Genomic DNA, 24,416 nt, shown 5'->3' on the forward strand with positions numbered 1-24,416 from the left:
AAAGTATGTGTAAGGGAGCATTTTGGGTCCAGTAATCATGTCATTCATTTCAAGTTAATTATGGAAAAGGATAGGTCTGGGTGTTGGGTCTTAATTCTACATTGGAGAAAGGCCGATTTTGACAAAATGGGAAAGAATCTAGAATGCGTGGTTTGGAATAAGTTGTTTTCTTTCATTTATCTATATTTTAATTGAATTTTACAACAAAAAAGTGTATCAACAAGAAAAAATATACAGCACAGGTAAAAATTAATTACAAGAGGGCATGCGTTAAAGATAAGGGGGGAAAACTTTAGGAGAAATAGTAGAGGATGCTTTTTCACTCAGCGAGTGGTGGCAGAATGGATTGATCTTCCAAAACAGATAGTTGTGGCAGGGTCCTTCTGTCATTTAAGAGAAGGTAAATGGAGGTGATGGGGTTGGAGGGTTATGGGCGGAGAGTGGGAGAGTTGAGCTAGTGGAGTCGTATAAGTGAACCGGTGCGGACTTGAAGGGCCGACATGGCCTGTTTTCGCGCTGTAAATGGTTATATGGTTATAATGTATCCTAGAATCAAAATAAACATTGTAACTAATGAGAAACAAACAGACAGAATTCAATATTATATCTTTTGTTCCTGCAAAAAAGAAACCAAAAGTAAAAAAGACTAACTAATTTATCCTAAATCTACAACCTCTAAACTAAAAAGAAAAAACCACTGGGCTTTTAAGCACCAAAAAAATAACAGTAACAGTACATTAGTGAATTGACTTTATATGTAAATAATTAAGTTCAGGAACAGATGATAAATGTTTTGTATGTTTATATACAAAATAGTAAACCAATGTATTATTTATTAAACTTTAAAATATTCCATAAAAAAGTGTGCCACATTTTATAAAACTTGACTTCAGTTTTCAAAACATTACATCTAATCTTCTTGAGGTTCAAGAATGATAAGGTTTGGCTATTCATTGTGCATAACTGGGAGGGATAGAGTCCTTCTTCCGAGCAAAATAGCCATTAAAGGAGCAAAAACTATCACATGATAAGTTGTTGTTTTTGGGCAAGGATGTGCAAGATAAGTGGAAGACCTTCAAAGGTGAAATTTTGAGAGTACAGAGTTTGTATGTTCCTGTCATGATTAAAGGCAAGGTTAGCAAGCATAGGGAACCTTGGTGCTCAAGGGACATTGGGGATCTGGTTCAGAAGAAGAGTAGCAAGTATAAGCAACATAGAGCAAATGAGGTACTTGAGGTGTATGAAAAATGCAAGAAAAACCTCAAGAAAGAAATCAAGAGGTTGATAGAAGAAATGAGGTTGCTTTGGTGGACAATGTGAACAAAAATCCTAAGGGTTTCTATAGAAAGTGATGAGGGATTTTCAATATCGCTCTGTGCATAGTAAGATGGGTTTAACCAATCTTCTAGAGTTTTCTGAGGAGGTTACCAGGAAAGTTGACAAATGAAAGGCTCTGGATGTTGTTTACATGGACTTTAGTAAGGCCTCTGACAAGGTCACACATGAAAGATTAGTTAGGAAGGTTGAGATGTTAGGTATTCATGCTAAAGTAGTGTACTGGATTCAACAATGGTTGGACGGATGAACCCAGAGAATAGTGGTGAAAGGTTGCTTCTTAGACTGGAGCAGTGGTTCTCAACCTTTGTCTTTCCACTCACATATCACTTTAAGTATTCCGTATGTCATAGGTGCTCTGTGATTGCTTAAGGTGGTATTTGAGTGGGAAGGAAAGGTTTGAAAACCATTGTTTTAATCGTACCTAATTGACTCGTTTCTTGGGTGGTTACTGAGGGAATTTGGCCTACCCCGGGTTCACATTCCAGATCCTGGTACATAGTCTCATCAGGAATGCTTTGCGATGGGGGTGGCTCTCTTACATGTCAAAGGTGTCAACAGTTTCTCCTATACACCTGATTTTTATCAGTTATGACCTGGGCTCCTAGCAGCTCCTTTCAATTATGCGCATGTGGTCATAGCCCTTATAACTTGCCCTTCTGTTAATGGCTCGAGCCACCAGTTGTTTCTGTCGCAGCACTTTTGCTGCGTTAGCCTCCTGTTCAGCAGTTGGGACTTGATTTCTTGTGGGGTTTTTTGCTGAGGCTCCAAGAGCTTCCTTGCCACTGGCAGGGTTGTCCATGTCTGCCTGAGACAGGACTCTTTGCACCGGAGAGCCCAATGTGGCGAAGGATGTTCCTTAGGTTCAGCAGGTTGAGGAACACATCTGTTTTCTCCCTGTGAGACTGCTCCTTGAGCTGCTTCATGCTCTTTCAGCCAACCTGTTTGTCTGTGGGTATTCCAGGCTGCTAGTGTTGTGGTTGAAATCCCATGTTGCTGCAAAATGTCTGAATTTCTCACTGGTGATCTAGGTGCCATTGTCCGATAGTACAGAGTGGGGTGTCCCATACACCAAAAAGCATCTCTTCAATTTAGTAGACTGCCAAGGAGGCGACATCAGTAGAAGGTCTATCTCAAACCATCCAGAGTATGAATTGATAAGTACCAAGTACTGCTGTCTGTGCCATTTAAAGATGTCTGTTGCCACGGTTGACCAGGGGAGATCCGGCATCGGATGGAGCTGCAGCGGCTCTTTCTACTGGGGTGGCCTGGTAATGTTGCACACCGAGCAAGCTTCTATGTTTTCAGTCATCCCAGGCTAAAAAATGATGACTCTAACCATATGTCTGGTTGCTTTTGCACCCAGGTGTCCTCTGATCAGGATGCTGACATAGATGTTTTGCAGTGAACTCGCAACTACTGATCTCAGGCCCTTCATTATGATTCCATCATCGTTGAGTAATTCGTCTCGGAATGGGAAGTAGGGTTGAACTTCAAGTGGTTGACTGCGCTGCTTGTCTGGTCAGCTGCCATTGATAAAAGTGCCCCGGGTCCTCAAAGTTGCATCTTCAACCGTGTGCTATCGCAGCTCCTCCAACTGGGAGGAGGAGATGTGCATACAGTCATTATATCACAAGTGTCCTCTTCCTCAGCTTGCTGGATTGCGTATTTTCTGGGAGTATGGGATAGCGCGTCAACTAAGTGCATTTCTTTCCTCATTTGTAAACCAAAGTCAGGATGTAGTTCTGAAGCCTGAGCATCATTCTCTGTAATTGTGCAGGAGCTGTGTGATTTGGCTTCTTCAGAATTTTGACCAGAGGTAAGTGGTCAGTCTCTATGGTCACTGGCCTACAGTATATGTAGTCATTGAATTTTGAGCAGGCGAAAATTACTGCCAACAACTCCTCTATTTGGGCATGCCTGGTCTCCATGTCGGTGAGTGACCTAGATGCATAGGCCACTGGTTTTCCGTCTTGCAGGCATGCTGCACCCAGACCGTACTGTAATGCATCATAGATTTGCGTGATTGATCTTCGTAGGTCATAGTATGATAGAATAGGTGGGCATGACATATGCCATTTTAATGTGTCAAATGTGTTTTGTTGACCCATTTTTGACACCATGTTTGTTGTCCTCGTGCCAGTACCCCTCCATGTCTTTGTGCATCAGTTGTCATAGTGGAGTGGTAAGATCACTGGAGTTTGGGATGGACTTGCCTAGGTAGTTGACCATGCCCAGGAAACGTGGTAGCGCTATCACGTCTGTCAGTATAGGCATTTCACTGATTGCTCTGGTCTTTGAAGGGCCTTCTCCTGTGAAAACATGGCCTACATAACTAACCTGGTTCAGCCGATATCTGCACTTCTGAGGGTTGAGCTTAAGATTTAACTTCTGGGCTCTGTCGCGTACCTTTTTTTAAAATTTGCGTCGTGTTCTTCCAAGTCCTTGCCAACTATGAGTATGTCATCAACAATGATGGCACAGGGATACCCTGCAAAGATTTGCTCCATTTACCTTTGAAATACCTCACTGGCTGAATTGATTCAGAATGGCATTCGCAGGAATTCGTATCAGCCAAAATTCATGCTATTTGTGGTCAGCAGTAACATCTTGTAGTCAAGTTTGATTTGCCAGAAGGAATACTTTGTGTCCGAGACCAAAACAACAATCGCACCAGCCATCTGTGTAGCAATTTGCTCCACAGTATGCATTGGAAGGTATGATCATTTTAAAGATGTATTGAAGTATCTTGGGGTGATGCAGGTCTGGATCTCCTATCCATCTTTTTAGCAGCCACCATGGAGGACACCCTCTTGGTAGACTTGAAGACTGGGGTAATCACACCCAAGTTCTGCATCCTATTTAACTTGGCCTTAACCCTGATCTTCATTGCTACCAGTATACAGTGTGCCAGATGAGCCACAGACCTCACTTCCGAATCAAGCTGCATGGAGTATGTCACCAGCAGTTTCTCCAGTTCCTCTGTAAAAAGGTCACTGTACTCAGAAAAGATTCTGTGTGTCAAATCATCTTTGGCCGGATTTATCTGTTGTACCTCTCTGCTGAATGAAACAGGTCCCATGGCTTGTGCTCAGGCCCAGCAGAGGCATAATATCTTCTTGGACTACAAAAAAAGTTAGTATGTGCAGCTGTCCTTGTACATAACACTGCAGTCACACTGTGCCGTTGGTTCTGATTCTGCTGCCCCCCTGTATGGCACTAGACTTGTGGACTTGGTGCATGGCATGATCTGTTCTGACCTCAGTCTGTTGAACATTCTTTGTGACATGATGCTGCACTTGGCCACAGTGTCAACTTTTATGTCTGTTGCTTTACCATTGGTCTTCATTGTTACATTGCTTCATTGTTCGTTCTGATTCTCGCTGGGTCTCCTGCTGTCTGTAGAGTCAATACATCAACATAATCACTTGTCATCTGAGTTAGTTTGTCTGGAATGTAGGAGACTAAAGGGCAACCCGATAGAAGTTCATAAAAACATGAGGGACACTCTCAGGATGGACAGTTAGAATCTTTTCTAACTAGACTCACACCATGAGGGGGAAGAAGTTTAAGTGCGGGGCAATTTGTTTTTTACAAACTGGAATGGGTTCTCAAGAATAATCAGACGACACTGTACTCAAGCTGCAACTGTAGGTTTTGTATGTGTAAGTTAACGTCCAACATATTTAATGTGTAAGTTACAATAATACAATAATATTTTTCAATTGAGGACGTCCCAATTTACAAGGATCGAATAATAGTTGGAATGCGCTCCTCGGGGAAGTGGTGGAAGAGATACAATTGTGATCCTTCAGAGGCATTTCGATGGGTTTAAGTTACAAGAAGTGGTTGGATCGGCTCGGATTTTCTCCATTTATACTCTAATCCAGGTCATTTGTCTAAACCACTGGCGATGTCTACAATCTGAAAAATGCATCTCCACTCCCACCCTCCGACCCCGACCATCAAGCCAAGTCTAAATTCAATTGGTCACCTCACTCCGGATCTGTGACAATCTGGCCTTCTAGACTCACCTAACCTGTTGGACATTTATCTCTTTAAAAAATAAAACAAAATGAAGAGCATGAAATCCATTGCTTTCTACATTCAAATAGTTGGATATGCATGCTAAATCAAACAAGACAAACCTTGTTTCCGTACATCTTCCACAGCCACCAGCAGTTCCTCCTTCAGATCCTGGCTCTCCTTTGCAATTTGGTCACCCTTCTCCAGAAAGTTCTGTGTTGCTTGCTCGACAGAAGCAGCCAATACATGTGCTTTCTTGGAGCGACCTTTTTTCTTACTTGATGGGCCCTTGCTACTTGTATTCACAAGCGTTGTTACCTGAAGGGATTTTTTTTTTAAATAAACAAGTTAATTTCCAAATAATTTATTTCTAGTTCATATTATCATATTATAAACATACAGAACATGGAAACAGACCCTTTGAAGTCCACGCCAAACATCAAGCAGCAATTACAGTAATCCAACACGATTTCTATTTTATTCTCCCTTTATTCCTAACTCCACCCTCTCCCTGCCCCAAAGATTCTATCACTTACCTGCAAGCTGAACGCAGTTTGCAGAAACCAATTATTGCCAAATTCCAAATTCCACACAGACAGCACCAGGTAAATTCTTCAATAAAAATTAAAATCTTGTGGCGAAACGCGCCACTCTATTATCAAACAAGCGTCCGTAGGATCAGGAGTTTCTGGTGGCTTGGGGCACAAAGAACTCTGGGAGGCACATGACTTCAGAAGTCGGTTGATTGTGATAACACACCAACTGTAATTATTAAAACTCCCGCAAATATTCCATTAAACAGTTCTGTTGGTTAGCTCACAGACAACTTCTGTTGTGCATTATTCACTGCACCACTCGCTACATTGGAGACCCCGATGGTCCAAACAACATTTTGAACTTCACTATGGATGCGCAGAATGCCGTTGCCCTTAAACTTCCAGTATTTTGGACCTTGCAGCCACAGGTCTGGTTCGAGCAACCCAATGCCTACTTCCATCTTTGCCAGATTACTGCTGATGCAACAAAGTACTACAATGTTGTTGCATCGCTGGACCAAGATACCACAGGGCGTATTGTCAATTTCTTACACTAGCCTCCAGCCAACGACAGGTAGGAAGGCATCAAAGTCCTACTCCTACGTACTTTTGGCCTTTCCCGACTCAACAGGGCAACACGACTTCTCCAAATTGATGGCCTAGGCAATCGCTCTCCTTCCGAACTAATGAACGAGATGCTGGCATTCATGAATGGACACAAGACCTGTCTGCTTTTTGAGCAACTTTTTCTCGAGCAAATGCCAGAAGACGTCTGCTTTCTGCTTGCAGACAAAGACTTTAATGACCCCTGTTGCTTATCAGCCCATGCCAATGAGTTGTGGCACGCTAAGCAGCATGGTAGACTGTAGAGTTCGTCGAAAGAATCAAAGACTTGTTGATCCAAACCAAGGCTTTTATTAGCAAAAGACAGGAGCTCTTCACAGGTGGCCGACCAGTCCGGAATGATCCGACCTGGCTAGGGACACAACCCTTTAAGGCCCAGACTGTAGGCGTGGCTAAGCTCTCAGCCAATCGCTGTAAGCACAGTCTAGATACTGTAACTATATACACTATATACATTGGTGATAGCTCTGTACTATCACATAGACTTTTGGTTGGATGTGTAGCAGTGACTCGGCAAAGGTCATGAACACTGCCCACTCTGGATTGTGCATTTAGGACTACCCATGTATATCTTCGCTAACAGAGGAGTTCAGTTTATGTTCAGGTTTATGGTTCACAATCGCACAGTTGCTGGGCATGGATCAACGGCCTATCATCCCCAGTCCAATGGCTTAGTGGAACATTTTCACTGTCATATGAAAACAGCTCTCATGGCATGTTTTAAGATGGATAGATGAACAGCCTTGGGTACTTTTAGGTATTCATACCACACCAAAGGAATATCTAGCTATATCCTCTCCAGAATTGTTTACAGAGCCCCCCCTAATGGTCCCAGTAGATTTAATTCAAACAGCACGTGGGCAGAATGGAACTCCCACTTCAGTACTCACATGCTTAAGGGAGAAAGTGTGTGTACTGCCACCTATCCTGGCCATCTGGCATGGGTCTATGACTTCATACATTCTGCCTCAACTCAAGGACTGCCTTTATGTATTTCTACGCAGGGATGGGCACAGGATGCCATTGCAACAGCCATACGAAGGTCCTTTCAAGGTGGTACAGAATGATGGCTCCACATTTGTTATAGACATTGGCGTCAGGCAAGAAATAGTTTCGGTAGATCGCCTTAAACCAGCACATGTGGACCTAAATCATCTGGTACGGGTGGCAAGCCCCTAGCACAGGGGGCATGTGCCAGCCCATTCTAGTTGTATAGGTGAGACTCCTGTGTCACCTCTGAACTCAGTGGGGGAGGGGGGGAGGAGGAGGTTATGCGGCAAACTGAGCCACTCCATTATCAAATTGGCGTCCATAGGTGCAGGACCCTGCAGGATCAGGAGTTCCCGGTGGCTGGGGGCACAACGAACTCTGGGAGGCACGTGAATTCAGAGGTCAGGTGATTGTGATAGCACGCAAAATGTAATTATTTAAACTCCTGCAAAGGTTCCATGAAACTGTTCTGTTGGTTCAGCTCAGACAACTTTTGTGCTATATTCAGGGTACCATTCGCTACAATCTTACAATTTTTACATTTCTGCTGTTCAAGAAAATGTTGAATAATTATTATAGAATATTTTATTTTAAAAATAAATTCCTAACTTCAGAAGAAAGACTGAATATAAAACACAGGATTGTTACAATAATTTGAACTTTTCTGAAGGAATGTACATGACCTTGCACTGACAGAAATTGCGACACTGAGACGAAGGAAAGTGAGATTGACGAAAGGACCAATTTCTGTGCTAATTTGTACGGCATTAGTGGGCATTTCCACTGTCAATTATGAACTGAAAAATAAAACAAATTTAATCAATCCAGGAAGTTGCGATTTTCCTTGAGCCTGTATATAGTCAATGTATAATGGATGGCCAAAACAATAATGGAAATAAATCCCTTCATCGAGCAAGTGTAAAAGAACAAAAAAGACGTCAACAGACACAAGCAAGTTTCCAATTAATAAATAATTAGGTAATGTGTGTGTGTCTGTGTGTGTGTGTGTGTGTATGTGTCTGTGTGTGTGTATGTGTATGTGTGTGTATTTATGTGTGTGTGTCTGTGTGTGTGTGTGTGTGTGTGTGTGTGTGTGTGTGTGTGTGGGGGGGGGATGAAAGTTTTTTCAGGACTCTTAAATAATATCTGACAAAGAATCTTTGTTAACCTGTTAACAACAGGTTTTCATTTCAGATTTCTGGACTCTGCAATTTTATTTTTAATTGACACTGACATTTTGCAAAAATACTGGGCGCGGAAACAAATTGTGAGAATGCGTTGTAATTATGTATCAAACATTTTCGTAGCAATAAGGTTTAGTTTAGGTTACACTTCTCGAACAGAATAACATTTCACAAAAGACATCTCATTTAAAATGCAAGAGCTTTGCTGAAGTGAAACACTGTGTAACCAGTGGCTTTGCAAAAACAATGAAACTGCTTTGGAAAGGAATTCAAAAGGTGGAGCAAATGGAACATAATGTTGATCATGTTCAGGCACAGATACTGATAAGATCTTTTGAAAATTGGGTGAGAGCCTTGGGAGAGGTCATTTAGTTTTTAAAAGCAGAGAGAGAGAGAGAGAGAGAGAGGTCAGTTCTACAGTAGCAGTTGAGGTTGCAAAATGGCAACCTGGCAGGCTTGTTAAAAAAAAACAATTTGAAGACAGGTTGTGACTTTAAGCACCAGTGCCTGGTGGAAATTATAAAGTTTGAATTCTGTGCACAGTTTGAGAATAGCACGATACCAGTGAACTTGGAGAAGTAAAAAGTGAATGATTGGACAGTGAAACAGAGAACTTCGCTGAACATATACACATTACATAAGTGTGAGAAACACAGCCCACTAATTAAATAATTTCGCAGAGTCAATAGGTGAAGCGATATAGCCGTTTACAGCGTGGAAACAGGCCATGTCGACCCTTCAAGTCCGCACCGGTTCACTTATAAAACTCCACTAGCTCAACTCTCCCACTCTCCACCCATAACCCTCCAACCCCATCACCTCCATTTACCTTCTCTTAAATGACAGAAGGACCCTGCCACAACTATCTCTTTTGGAAGATCAATCCATTCTGCCACCACTTGCTGAATGAAAAAGCATCCTCTAATATTTCTCCTAAAGTTTTGCCCCTTTACCCTTAACTCATGCCCTCTTGTTCCAACCTCCCCTGCCCTCGGGAAAGAGTCTAGTCTATCTATTCCTTTCATAATTTTAAATGCCTCTATCAAGTCCCCCCTCAACCTTCTACACTCCAATGAATAAAGTTCCAGTCTCCTTAATCTTTCCCTGTAATCTAGATGCTGTAAGCCAAGCAACATCCTTGTAAATCTGTTAAGGTGATATAACCTTTTATTCAACGTTCTTGCAAGAGCAGGTGTCCTTCAGAGCAGGCAACTACCTTTTTTATACATTTCTTTGTGTTAATAACCACTCCTCCAATAGTTTAATTGGTTAGTTAACTGAGTAATTGATATGTTAGTTTAACCTAATAAATGCTGTTCCTCTCCTCGTCTTAAAGCCCGCCCTTGTTTACTTCTCCCATTTGATGGAGGATGCGGGCATCGATCCCGCTAACTCTCGCAGTTTTTTAAATATATCAAGTTGGCCTTGCCTGCAATCTCTTGCAGGAACTGTCCTTCCTTTGTACTCTAGCAGGCACCCCCCCCCCCCCTTTTTCTTCTCTCACGTCTCATCTCTGCTTTCTCTCATCATTAATTACATTTAGTTGAAACAGCATTTTGGATAATTTTCAAGATAAGCGTGAAATTAGAACAAGGGGGTTAAGTTAAGTTAATAGTAATAAGTTAAAGATTGATCCTGTTATTATGTTTAAAAAAACTTAAAAGCAACTTTTATTTAAGTAACCATTATCTTGGAGAAGTTTCTATTGCTGCTAGGTTTTGGAGTCCTCTGGGCTTGTAACAGTATTCATTTTTCTGCTGTGCATAACTTGCATACACAATCATTTTTGCCTTTCATAGGCACAATGTGACAGAGTATAAAGAGGTGTTTGAGAGATAAATTGGAGGTCAAACAAACACTTTAAAACAGAATTTTTGCAGGAGTTTTTGCAAAGGTGCTCACAGACTCATGATGGACTGTTGTTTGCAAAAGACATGCAGTGGCAGCTTTGGAAAACAGAACTTCTGTCTGGAAGGACATGATCTTTGAAGGCAGAGAGCAGAAAAAAATAGGCTTTGCTCTCAGAGTTGGAGGGAATGAGAGAGAGAGAGAGAGAGAGAGAGAAAAGACACAGATATCAGTTCCAGAGGGAGAAGCTGGCAAGCTTTGGAAGACGGCTGGTCAAAGGAGAGGTCTGGCTATCCGGTGTTTCCTTTGGAATATGTGAAACAGAAAGGAACTCTGTGATAACCTGAAAGAAAGAGATTATCATCTGGAGAACCCTGAAGGGGACAAGTTTCGTCTGCAAGACACTGGAGTGGCTTATTAAAAAGGAATCAGTTGTAGAAGTCCTGGAACAAGAAAAACCCTCTCTCTGAAAACCAACAAGAACTCATCTGAGTGGTAACTATTTGCTTGTTAAGCACCAAAGCCTGGTGAACTTTATTAATGTTAACTTCTGTGCACAGTATAACCATTACCTGCAACCAGTGAGATTGGACTGTGAACCAGAGAACTTTGCTGAACTTACACACACATTACATACATGTACACTTAGAATTAGAAGGGGGTTAAGTAGGTTAAGTGAGTCAATAGAGATAAGTTAAAGTTTGATTCTATTTCCATGTACAAAGATCTTTTGTTTAAGTGTCCCTTTGTCATGGTGCATATCTATTGCTGCTTGGCTTTGTGGTCCTCTGGAGTCGTAACAACAACAATGTATTCAACTTAATTGTCAAGCATGCAGATGGCCTTGACTGCAGCTCACCAACTGCTTCCAAGGAGTGGAACTATGTTGACGACTTTGGGGAAAAGATACCGAACAAGTACAGAACACTATTAAGCTGTATAACCATTTACCATTTACGGAGCAGAAACAGGCCATGTTGGCCTTTCGAGTGCACACCCACACAAACACAGACACAAACACATGAACATATAAAGCACACACAATGCACACAAAACACACACATGTAAAGAAACACCCACAATAAAACACACACACACACACACACACACAATCGTAAACACAGATGGATGCTCACACGCACACACATTCACACACTATGCACACAGAGAAACACATCCCTACCCTATCAACCTGCATGGTGATGAGTTGCAATGTTTTTGAATACATAGAAGAATCTGGAAATTTTGACTCAGCTATCTCTAAGTTGGACAGTTTATAGTGAAGACTCCCAATGAGGTTTGTGCCAGACATTTACTGGGTACCAGCTGGCAGAAGCAAGGAGAATCATTATATGATTTCTTCAGGGAGTTGGAAAAGTTAAAAAGGAACTGCAATTTTCGAGATCATAGTGTGGAGCAGCATGGAAATAAGGGAGTGCGTGACATGTTCATCCTTGGCATTGCCTTACCTGCAATACACCATTGTCTCTTAGAAAACAAAACACTGGACTACCAGACTGATTATAACCAAACTTCTGTGTTCGACGCAGCTCAACACAATAAAGATACATACACTATCCAGGCAGCCAAAACAGCTGCAATAGTGAACCCTGAACCATCACAGGAACTGCAGTTGTGTGAGAAGGATTCTTTAGCAGGGCTGCCCGATAACCTTCCAGTTGCTCTTGAAAAAGTAGCTGCGGCTGCTACTTTCAATACAAAATGGAAATGTTTCTCCTATAGTTTCTCTTATCATTCATGGGATAACTGTCCTGCATACTTGTTATAAATGTGCCAAGAAGGGACATTAAATCCAAGGCCTCACCAAGCTCCGTGACAACCGTGGTCAATTCTCAGGTGCTGGCTACATTTACTAATGTGCCACAAGGGCTTGCTGAAGCCATGCACTTTGTGAGTGTGAATGTAAAAGGTTAAGTGCTCTGCTGGAATCATGTCGAGGTAGCATTCGCCAGGAAGTCACGCAGGGCTAAAACTAAAAGTCCACCCATTTTGCCTCAGAAAATCTTAAACACTAGTTCCCAAGGATATGTGTTGTTGACCTAACTCTTTGTCTTAATAGCCAGTCATGTGCTACCACATGACTTGGTGTATTGAAGGACCTGTGTTCTAACTTAATACCTGGCCAGAATTTCCAGCGTCAGCATCAAAGTGTGAAATCTGAATACGGAGGACCCTTCTCTGAGCTGACTGTGAATGATACTGATCATTACTGTTTACTGACAGCAGCAAAAATAGAAGAGCCATTCCTTTTTCCAAACTGATCACAAAGCTGTAATCCAATTGCTTCCAAATCAAGACACTTAAGCAAAGATGATCAGGACTTCATGGCAGAGGAAATTCACCAAACCTTTTGATTACAAAATTCAACTGTTTGAAACATCATTAAGAAAAAAGAGCTTGCTGCTGTTCTCAGTAAAGCACAAAGGAACTGGTAAGGCTAAGAGGACTGTTGATGAAAGAAGAATTATGATAATAATGAAGAAAAGTTCCTAAACACCTGTCCAGAAACTCTTCAGGAGGCAGGTGTGGAAGTGTTAATGACGACTGTCTGCAGAAGACCATGAAAAGAGATGCAGAGGTTACACTGCAAGATGCAAACCATTAGTTTGCAACAGAAATAAGATAACCTGGATACATTTTTCCAAGACCATTTAAAAGAGCCTGCAGAATTCTGGAAAACAATCTTGTGGACAGACGAGACCAAGATTATCCTGTATCAGAGTAATGACAAAAGCAAAACATGGAGGCTTAAACGAACTGCCCAAGATCCAAGACATACCGCCTCATCTGAGAAACATGAGGGCTGTTATAGCCTGGACATGTATGGCCGCCACAAGTACTGGTGCACTTATCTTCATTGATGTAAATGCTGATGGCAGTAGCAAAATTAATTCTGTGCTGTACAGAAACATCTTATCTGCTCAAGTTTGAGCAAATGCGAGGGGTGTGGCCATGTTGGGTGGCTGAGCAGATGAGCTTCTCCGAGCTCTCTGAGAAAAGTTACCAAAAGACAACCAAAAAATGGTTTTGATAGATTTTATTTTGACTAGAAAAAGTGTGGATCTATCTTCTAAAGAAAACTGCTGAAGGATGACGGGAAGATGGAATGGAAAGACATTAACAATGGATAAAGCTCCAGCTTCACCACCCACTTCAAGAGACAGCATGGGTGGCAATGCCTCTTCTTCCCAATAAACACTGGATCTGGAAACTCTATTGCATGAATTTGGAGGTCTGGTAACAACGTTTCACAAATGCGGCAATTTCTATGAAAGAGCTTACCACTTCAGTGAAAGAGGTGGGTGAAATCATTAGTGATTTAACTGAAAGAATGGATAGCACTGAGAGAGATCTCTGCAAACATGACAAACAAATTAAAGAATTGAACAAGCAAGCTGAAAAATGGGCAACAAATAAACAACTTCAGGACAAATGGAATCACATGGAGAAGTTCAGTAGGAGGGACAATGTGAGAATAACCGGCCTGAAAGAAGGTGCAGAAGGCAGAGATACTGTGAAATTCTTTGAGACTTGGATTCCTTAAGTCCTTCGCACCGAAGAACTCGGCGAACGACTCCATATTGAACATGCTCACCGAAAGCTTGGACCGTTGAAAATGGGTGACACCCTCCCTCGACCTGTCTTGGTGAGATTGGCTGAACTTCAAGGATAGAGATGATCCTGAGAGTTGCTTAATGAAAATACAGAGAATTCTTGTTCCCCAATAAAGTGGGACAATGCAGAGATCAGGTAGTTTTCAGGACTTCAGCAACGAGGTAATTCAGAAAAGAGAGCTCAATGTGGTCAAGAGGCAGCTCTGTGAAAAGAACTTTAAGTAAGCGATGTTGTACCCAACGACATTGAGTGGAAATCTCTGAAGGTAACAAAAGATACTTCAAATCAAAAGAGGAGGTGGAAGAGTTTATTCGACAACTATAAAGAGGAGCAAGTAAAGGAAGATAGAAACAAGAAAGGTTGACTGGTGTCAATAAGATATTTTATGGACATAGTAAAGTTTTATTTTGTGAAGATCATCTTAATTTTATGAAGAAATTTAAAGTTTTATCCTATCTACACTTCTCAGGGATCTTGGACACTGGAAAGAAGGTATTGAAGGTAACAATATAGTGCATCTCTAGTTTGGGGGGGGGGGGGGTAATGGCGTCAGTAGGTGAGTTTAGTTTTCAAGATAGGGCTTTAGGGTGGGATACTTCTTCCTCATCCCTGGAGGCTTTCGCAGGCTTTTTTTTTCGTGGGCCTCAGGGACTTCCTGTCTACATTAATCATCAGAACAGAGGTTTCATAATTTTTAGGGTGATGGTACAGATCATTAAACTGTTTTCATATTTGTTTATCTGCACAGAATTTATAATATGCTGCTACGGATAAGACATTGAAATTTATAAGTTTTAATGTTAATGGCTTGAAAAGATCAGTCAAAAGGAAAAGAATACTTATATATTTAAAAAAGATAAAAGCCTATGTGGTATTTCTCCAAGAAACACATCTTATTAAAGCAGAACACAGCAAACTGAAACAGTTATGGCGGGGGGGGGGGGGGGGGGGGGGGGGCAAGACCTTTCTTCATCACTTAATTCAAAAGCAGCAGGAGTGGCAATCCTAATTAATAAAAATAACCGTAGAAAATATTTACATGGACCAAGCAGGTAGATATGTAATGATAAATGGCAAGTTTTATTCATAATCCAGAATGTTGATGAAAATCTATGCCCCAAATTATGACAACGAGGCCTTTACGAAGGATGTGTTTCTAAAAACGGCAGAGGGAAGGCCAAATATATTGATTGATGGAGATTTAATTTTTGTTTGAATCCAATTCACGGTAAATTGGTAAAAACAGTAACAAAAGCTAAGGCAACTAATGTAACTCTTTCATATATGAAAGACTTAAATTTGATGGCTGTGTGGAGGCAGTCCAATCCTAAGGAAAGAGATTACTCATTTTATTCAAAAAATATGAGTCTCATACTAGAATATACATTTTTAATATCGTCGAGTTTGAAGGACAGAGTAGTAAAAATGGAATATTTACCCAGGTTATATTCGGATCATTCGCCCCTAACTTTAGTAATACAAATATGAGAGAAACAGGAAAGCAAATATAGGTGGGGATTGAATGCGATGTTGCTAAAATGGGAGGAATTTAGACAATTTATAAGACGGCAGATTGAATTTGTTGGTGAAAAAAATTTTGGATCAACAGATAATAGTTTTTTTTAAATATGGGATACATTAAAGGCATACTTAAGAGGACAAATTATTTCATTTACAAAAAAGATCAAAAGAGAATTCAATGTAGAAATAAATAAGCTGGAGTAAGAAATAGGGCAATTAGAAAAAGAATATCAGAGAACGAGGGAACAGCATAAGTACAGAATGGAAAATAAGAAAATTCAATACTTTGCAAATTTATAGAGTAGAGAAGACAATATTAAACACAAAACAGAAATACTACAAATTAGGAGAAAGGGCACATAAAATATTGGCATGGCAAGTGAAGGTTGAAGACTCAGCAAGAGCTATAAATGCTATACAGAAGGAAAACTATATAGTTACATATAATCAGAAAGAGATAAATGAAAATGTATACAAATCTGACTCACTAGGAGACGAGGCTGAAATAGAGAAATTCCTGGATGGTGTGGAACTCCAGAAGTTGAATGATGAGGATAGATAGGAATTAGATTTACACTTAACTAGGGAGGAAAGAGTATTAGGAACTCTTCAGGCTAAGAAAGCTCAAGGCAAGGATGGATTCCTGGCTGAGTTTTATAAAGAATTTGAAGATTTGCTAATGCCTTTATTCATGGATGTAATAGTAGAAACCCAGACACTACTGGATTCCTTATCAATCCAATAATTACTGCACTGCCAATAAAGAATATAGACTCACTGAAAACTTCTTACCAACCAATATCTCTTTTAAATGAAGACTGCAAATTAATAGCAAAATCACTGGTGAACAGGCTGGAACAGTATTTACCTAAATTAATACATGCAGATTAAGTGGGATTTATTAAGGGTAGACAAACATCAAATAACCTTTCACGATTACTTAACATAATATACTTAGCTCAATCAAGGAAGGACTAAAATATAGTAGTGTTACTAGATGCAGAAAAAGCATTCGATGGACTCAAATGGCCCTTTTTTGTTTAAAACATTGGAAAAGTTAGGTATAGATGAGGATTTATTAACTGGATTCGGGCATTATATAAAAACCTCAATCAAAAATATTAACCAATAGACAAACATCAGGAATGTTTCCGTTGAATCGATCGAGTAGGCAAGGCTGCCCCCTCTCTCCAGTAATATTTATCATGGTGATAGAACCTCAAGCAGAAATGATTAGGGGTGATCCTGAAATTAAAGGCTTCATAGTCGGGGAGGTCCAACACAAAATTCGTTTGTTTGCCGATGATGTTCTGAACCCAAAAAGGCAATGGAAAATCTGCACAAAATGTTAACAAGATATGGAAGAGTATCAGGATATAAGATTAATATGGATAAAAGTGGAACTTTACCACTAACAAATCATGACTACGAATGTTTTAAAGTGTAATAATATGCTTAAATGGAAAAATGAAGGGATTAAATACTTGGGAATTATGCTCGATAACAACTTGAATAACTTGTCTCCTAAGTTGAATTAATCCCCTCTGCTGGTGAAAGTAGAAAAAAGACTTACAGAAATGGAAGGACCTGCCCCTAAAGTTAATAGGGAAAGTTAATTGTATTAAAATGAAGATTATGCCAAATATTCCAGTCAATACAAAAAATTTACCAAACAAGTTTTTTTTTAAATAATAAATGGTTTGGTAAGACAATTGTTATAGAATGATAAAGTACCAAGAATAGCATTAGAAAAATTGACGTGGGATCATAAATTAGGGGGATTGAGGCTCCCACATTTTAAAAAAATATTATCTGGCTTCACAATTGAGATTTTTGACAGTTTTCTTCGAAACTGATTGACCAAAATGGGTGCATATGGCACTGAATGAGATAGATGAAACATTGCCGAAAGATTTTGTCTATAGATGGAATTGGAAATTAATTAAGAGGAAGACCCCAAACCCTATATTGATTCATTTGATAAAAGTCTGGCAAGATACTAATGACAATATAGGAAGAAAAACTGGAATATCTTTAAGATCTCCACTATGTAATAATCCAATGTTGCCCATCATAATAGGAAATAGGATTTTAAATATATTGTCACAGAAAGGGATTTGCTACATTGCTGACTGCTACAAAAATGGGGTTTTAATGTCATGTGAACATATGAATCAAACTTATGGTATTCCAAATAGCACTTTTCTTTGTTATTCACAACTAAGGGCTTTTCTAAGAGAAACTTAGAGAAATTATATGACTCCTCCAGGAGTGAATAAATTAGAGCGTACATTATGGGTGGATAGAATACCTAAATTTATTACTCAAATATATTATGCCCTGCAAATGGATGGGAAGAAGTCTGGAACACATAGATCGAGAGAAAAATGGAAGCAGACCTGGCAGTGAACATATCAGAACAATCCTGGGCTGAGTGGTGTAAAGATTGGGTAATTTTGATTCTCAATGCGAGCTATGGTTTCGTGCAATATAATTTTTTGAGTTCGTTATATTTGACTCTGCAAAGATTGCACAAATCAAAACCAGAAATATCAGACAGATGTTTTTGATGCGAAACAAAGGAAGGAACATTTCTTCATTCAGTGTGGTTATTTAGAAAGGTCAATCCTTTCTGTCAGGAAGTGTTGGAAGACTTAACAAAGATTATGGGTGTTAATTTTCCTGGTAAGCCAGAATTATATTTATTGGGGAATTTTATAGATATTAGTAATCATCTTACAGAGTATCAAATATCGTTTACTAAGATTGCACTGGTGATAGCCAAGATATGTGTGAGAGTTTCATGGAAGTCAAATGCACTGATCTCTTTGGCAAGATGGTTATCAGAAATGGACAGTTGCATCCCTATGGAAAAAAATCACTTATAATATGTGAAACAAACATGATACATTCCTCAAGACCTGGCATCGGTCTTTGAATTATATTGGTGCACAAGTATAATATTGCTGTTGTAAATTTATGATCTTCCCTTGATTTTATACTATTTTTCTAGTAAAATAGACTGTAAGCTCCAGCAGTGGACTGAAAGACTCTGTATCGGTTTATCCTGTTTAAGTTAAGAGGAAGGGGATAACAGAGTGGGGGTGGGGGGGGAGGGGGCTTGAATGTTTATTGCTTGGAAATTTTATTTTTTTGGTTGATTTTTGTTTCAAATATTTATGAAAATTTGTATTTTTAAGAAGGATTTTTATTTTGTATGTAAGCACCATTTCATCGGATGCAAGGATCGACAACGAGATAGACAACAGACTCGCCAAGGCAAATAGCGCCTTTGGAAGACTACACAAAAGAGTCTGGAAAAACAACCAAATGAAAAACCTCACAAAGATAAGCGTATATAGAGCCGTTGTCATACCCACACTCCTGTTCGGCTCCGAATCATGGGTCCTCTACCGGCATCACCTACGGCTCCTAGAACGCTTCCACCAGCGTTGTCTCCGCTCCATCTTCAACATTCATTGGAGCGACTTCATCCCTAACATCGAAGTACTCGAGATGGCAGAGGCCGACAGCATCGAATCCACGCTGTTGAAGATCCAACTGCGCTGAGTAGGTCACGTCTCCAGAATGGAGGACCATCGCCTCCCAAAGATCGTGTTATATGGCGAGCTCTCCACTAGCCATCGTGTCAGAGGTGCACCAAAGAGGTACAAGGACTGCCTAAAGAAATCTCTTGGTGCCTGCCACATTGACCACCGCCAGTGGGCTGATATCGCCTCAATCCATGCATCTTGGCGCCTCATAGTTCGGCGGGCAGCAACCTCCTTTGAAGAAGACCGCAGAGCCCACCTCACTGACAAAAGACAAAGGAGGAAAAACCCAACACCCAACCCCAACCAACCAATTTTCCCCTGCAACCGTTTCTGCCTGTCCCACATCGGACTTGTCAGCCACAAACGAGCCTGCAGCTGACGTGGACATTTACCCCTCCATAAATCTTCGTCCGCGAAGCCAAGCCAAAGAAAAAGAAGCGGCATATAGACTATTTTACTATATTTATGTAAAAGATGTATATTTGATATATGTTTGAAAGCCAAAATAAAATATTCAAAAAATGTTTGAGCAAATGCCTCCAAACTCATGGACAGCGCTTTATCCTTCAGCAAGACAATGCCGAAACATATGTTAAATCAATAAAGATTAAAAACTGGGTAATTTTTTCATGGCCAAGTCAGTCATCCAATCTAAGTCCAATTGAGCATGCCTTCCATATCCTGGAGAGAATACTTAAAGGGACAAGTCCCCAAAATAAGCAGGAACTGAAGATGGCTGCGGTAGAGACTGGGCAAAGTATCACCAGAGATGATACTTAATACCAGGTAATGTCTATGAATCACAGACTTCTTCAGTCATTGCATGCAAGGGATATGCCACAAAGTACTAAACATGAGTACTTTAATATGCATACCATTGCTATGTCTCAAATATTATGGTTCCTTGAAATGAGAGGACTATGTTTAAAACATGCTGTAATTTCTACATGGTTCAACCAAAATGCACACAAATACCCTTTAATAAAATCTGGAGAGTGCACTTTTCTTTTAATATTTTATTTTTGGTTTTCAAACATATATCAAATATACACCCTTTACATAATTAAAATAAAAATAGTCTGCTTACAGCTTACAAATAAAATGAATTTTTCTTAAAAAATACAAATTTTTCATAAATATCTATATATTAATATAATAAATGCTATTTAAACATATTAACAACCATACTTAAACAAAATAAAATTTTCAAAAATTAAACATTCTATCTCCCCCACTACCCCCTTCCCTTTAACATAAAAAATAGACGAATATTGTGTCTTTCCGTCCACTGTCGGAGCCTACAATCTACATTCTATTAAAAAAGATATAAAATCGAGGAAAGACCATTAATTCGTAGCAGCATTATTGTACTTGTGCACCAACATAATTAAAGTATGGTTGCCAGATCTTGAGGAATGTATCATATTTGTTTCTTATGTAATCTTTTCCATAGGTAAACATTTGTCCATTTGTGATATCCATCGTGGCAGAGCAATCAGTGTATCTGACTTCCATGTAACTACTACAGATTTCTTGGCTATCGCTAATGCAATCTTAATAAAATATATTTGAAACTCTGTGAGCTTATTGCTAATATCTATAAAATTTCCCAATAAATATAATTCCAAATTACCTGGAAAGTTAACTCCAATAATCCTTTTTAAGATTTCTGATACTTCTTACCAAAAGAATTAACTTTTGTACATGACCATACAGAATAGAAAAATGTTCCTCTATTTCACATTGAAAGCATCAATCTAATGTTTCTACTTTTGATTTGTGTAGTCTTTGTGGGGTCAAATATAATTGATGCAAAAAGTTATATTGCACCAAGCGATACCGCGCATTAATAATTGAGGTTGGAAAGTGCACTTTAATCACAAGTTAATTGTTTGATTACAAACTTAAAACTGTGGAGCAGAGGGGCAAATAAAGGAAAAAAATATCTTTGTCCCAAATATTATGACAACACGACCAGATTGAACTCTATCTGCCACTTCTCTGCCCAACTCTTCATCCTACATCTATCCTGTTTAACCTTCAGCGTCCATCTACATTCTCCACTACATCTCTCACTACCCTTCCACTCCTCATCAAAATAATTTATAAAAATCACATAGAGCAGGTGTCCCAGAACAGATCATTGCTGAATGGCACTAATTATCGATCTCCAGGCAAAATACAATCCATTTTCTACTACTCTCTGCAAGCAAGCCAATTCCAAGCCAAGCAGCCAATTTCTTCAGACTTTGCACATGTATAGAGAAATAGAAAGAGTAGGGCATGAGCTATCATTTAATATCTTATCCTTCAAGTAAACTGATTTGTCCAATCTTCAAATTCTCCAATTCCTTGAAATAAAATAAAGATTCCAACATTGCCGCTGGTGCAGACCAGGGACGAGTAGGGAGTGGAGATGTAGTCTCTCAGCACTCCTCTGTGGGGCTCTACTTCCCGTCTCTTCTGTTTGACGGCATTATGCAGGTTTGAATTGCCTGTGGAACACAGCAAGTGACAATTTATTTTACTTTGAAAATCCATGAAGTATAGCACTGATATTGCAGCACAACATTTATCAACCCAGATCTCAAGGTTTGCATGCTCCATGAAAGCAGGCAATCAGCACTGAGCATCAGAACAGAATAGCTTCTAATGAACTCCCACATGCCACCACCCTCATCCACCTAGCTAAGAAGAAGTCATCGAGGAGAGTGACATGCAGTAAATAACTCGAGAGGCTGAGATTCAGTCACTGATCTGCAGGCTTTTATTCACAATGGATAGGGACCTCATCCTGTATCGTGACCCAGGCTTTCTGGGGAAGGGTCAAGGGGTTAGAGGCTTTAGACAAGGTCAAAAGAGGGAGGGGCCACAGGTACAGTCACAAGACAGGGTGGAACCAGATAATCAAGAATACTACACTTCGGCAGTTCATCACATTCACCCCTCGTTTTTTTTTTATTGTCTGGCAGGGTGACAGGGCTCAAAGTCTTACAGGTTAATTTGGTCCAGTTGCTTGATCTTCCGTACTTAACAGCAGAGCATCAGTTATTGGGTTGCAGTGGGGCCGCTGTGTCGGCCTGCTGGGGACATGGTACATATTGTGTGTCTGTAGAAGGAGTGGGGAGTGTTGCTTGGTGGGTGTGCTCCATGGGGGAGCCCCTGCATATGTGAAATCCTGGATGGAGACCATTTCCTCATGCCCATCTGTGTAGGCTAATATGGGAATCGCGTGGAAAAACCTCCTTTCAACCAGGGGGTCGGTTTTATGGTCCCTCACATGTTTTCATAGCAGGACTGGCTCTTGAGACCTCAGCTAGGATGGCAGGGTTGTCCCTAACTGGGGAAGGAGAAAATCCTTTCGTGAGGGGAAGCATTATTGGTAGTACATAGCAGAGATCGAGTGGCATGGAGCACATCTGGAAGGACCTCCTCCAGTGACAGGCAGTCCCCTGGATATTAGGCCAAAAAGGCCATCCATTCTCTCTATCTAACCATTCTCCCATGGGTTATAACTCGTGGTCCTGCTGGTGGCGATACCCCAGGCCAGCAGGAATTGGAGCAGCTTGTCGCTCATAATCGAGGACCCACGGTCGCTATGGATGTACAATGGGTATCCGAACAGGGTGAACATGTTGCGTAGATCCCCAATGACTATTGATGGTGGTCATGTCAGGGCAGGGGATGGCAAAGGGATACTTGTAAATAACCGTGAGTAAGTATGTATTGCGGTTGGTGGAGGGAAAGGGACCCTTGAAGTCCATGCTCAGGCATTCGAAGAGGCACATGACTTTTATCAGGTGTGCCCTTTCTGGATGGTAGAAATGTGGCTTGCACTCTGCATAGACCCTGCAGTCCCTTGTCATGTCTCTGACATCCCCAATGGAGTATAACAGATTCTGAGAAATTTATAAAATGAAAAAAATCTTGTGACACCGGGGTGGCAAAGGTCATTGTGGAGGGCTTTGAGGAGATCCACCTGTGTGCTGGAAAATGTCCCTCATGACAGGGCATCTGAGGGCTCATTGAGCTTCCTCAGCCAGTACAGGATATTGTAATTGTAGTTGGAGAGCTCGATCCTCCACCTTAAAATTGTATTGTTTATTGTTGAACATGAATGCCACAGCACATTGGGCAGTGACCAGGGTAAGATGTCTGCTGACCAGGTAGTGTCTCCAGTGCCATACTGCCTCAACTATCGCCTGGGCCTCCTCCTCTATAGAAGAGTGTCAGACTTCAAGGCCCTGGAGGGTGCGGGAGAAAAAGGCAATGAAGTGGCCTGATTAAGGGTGGCGGCCATCGTGAAATTGAATGCATCGATCTCCACCTGGAAAGGGGAAGATTCATCCACTCCACTTTCACAATGTCCTCCTTTATGCAGCATCAGGTAGCCTGTGCTTCATTTGTAAGGGAATGAAGTGGATCTGATAAGAGGGTGGACTTTATTGCATAATGTGGAACCAACTGGGCAATAATAAGCACCCAAGCCACTTTTTAAGAGCCTTGAGGCTGTGGAAATAGGGGAGGTCTAGTAGAGACCACATGAGGTTGGAGTCATGGCCAATGACCACATTCTCCACGACGCAGCAAAGGATCACCAGTCGGGTAGTGCAGAAAACACATTTATTGTAGGTCCGATTCAGGTGTTTGGAGGTGGTGAGGAATTTCTGGAGATTCACATCATCGTCTTGCAAGTCGTGGCCACAGATCATGATGCTATCCAGAAATGGGAAGATGGCGCGCAAGTCGTTTTGGTCTACCATCTGGTCAATCTCCCATTGGAAGACAGAAACACCATTGGTGACATTGAAGGTGACCCTGACGTGGCCGTCTGGCTCAAAAGCTTAACTTTAACCTGTTACGGAGAAGCTCCTAAGTGCCGGGAGCCTCGAAATTGACCCCTGTCACCCGGAAGCACAAGCACACTTCAAAATCTGGAGGTACAAGGTCAAGACAGTCATCGAGGCACACCCCAGAGTCCTACACTCTGACAGGAGGAAGCTCGTACTACTCCGCTCGAAGTGGGGTCCCTGAGTCTTCCAGGCCCTCAAGGACTGCTCAGAATACTCAGAAACGATGGACACCTTGGAGGACATGTACAAGCCCCCAACAAACGTGGTTCATTCCAGGTACCTCCTGAGTATTTGAGCCCAACAGCCAGG

At 40.8% G+C, this 24,416-nt stretch overlaps 1 protein-coding gene across 10 annotated transcripts in view; it reads right to left on the reverse strand.

Moving 5' to 3' along the window:
- Positions 1-24,416, reverse strand: part of LOC138756996 (catenin alpha-2-like) — a 667,135-nt gene that overhangs the window by 518,964 nt on the left and 123,755 nt on the right. For all 10 annotated transcript variants that reach the window (XR_011353262.1, XR_011353263.1, XR_011353261.1 and 7 more), the window contains exon 3: positions 5,484-5,679. Coding sequence is in view for 7 of the 10 variants with exons in the window: in XM_069923552.1 (XP_069779653.1) it covers positions 5,484-5,679 (196 nt within the window). In the remaining 3 variants the exon portion in view is untranslated. The remainder of the gene's footprint in view (positions 1-5,483; positions 5,680-24,416) is intronic.

The sequence above is a fragment of the Narcine bancroftii genome, chromosome 3 (genome assembly GCF_036971445.1).
Source record: "Narcine bancroftii isolate sNarBan1 chromosome 3, sNarBan1.hap1, whole genome shotgun sequence".
Taxonomy (NCBI): domain Eukaryota; kingdom Metazoa; phylum Chordata; class Chondrichthyes; order Torpediniformes; family Narcinidae; genus Narcine; species Narcine bancroftii.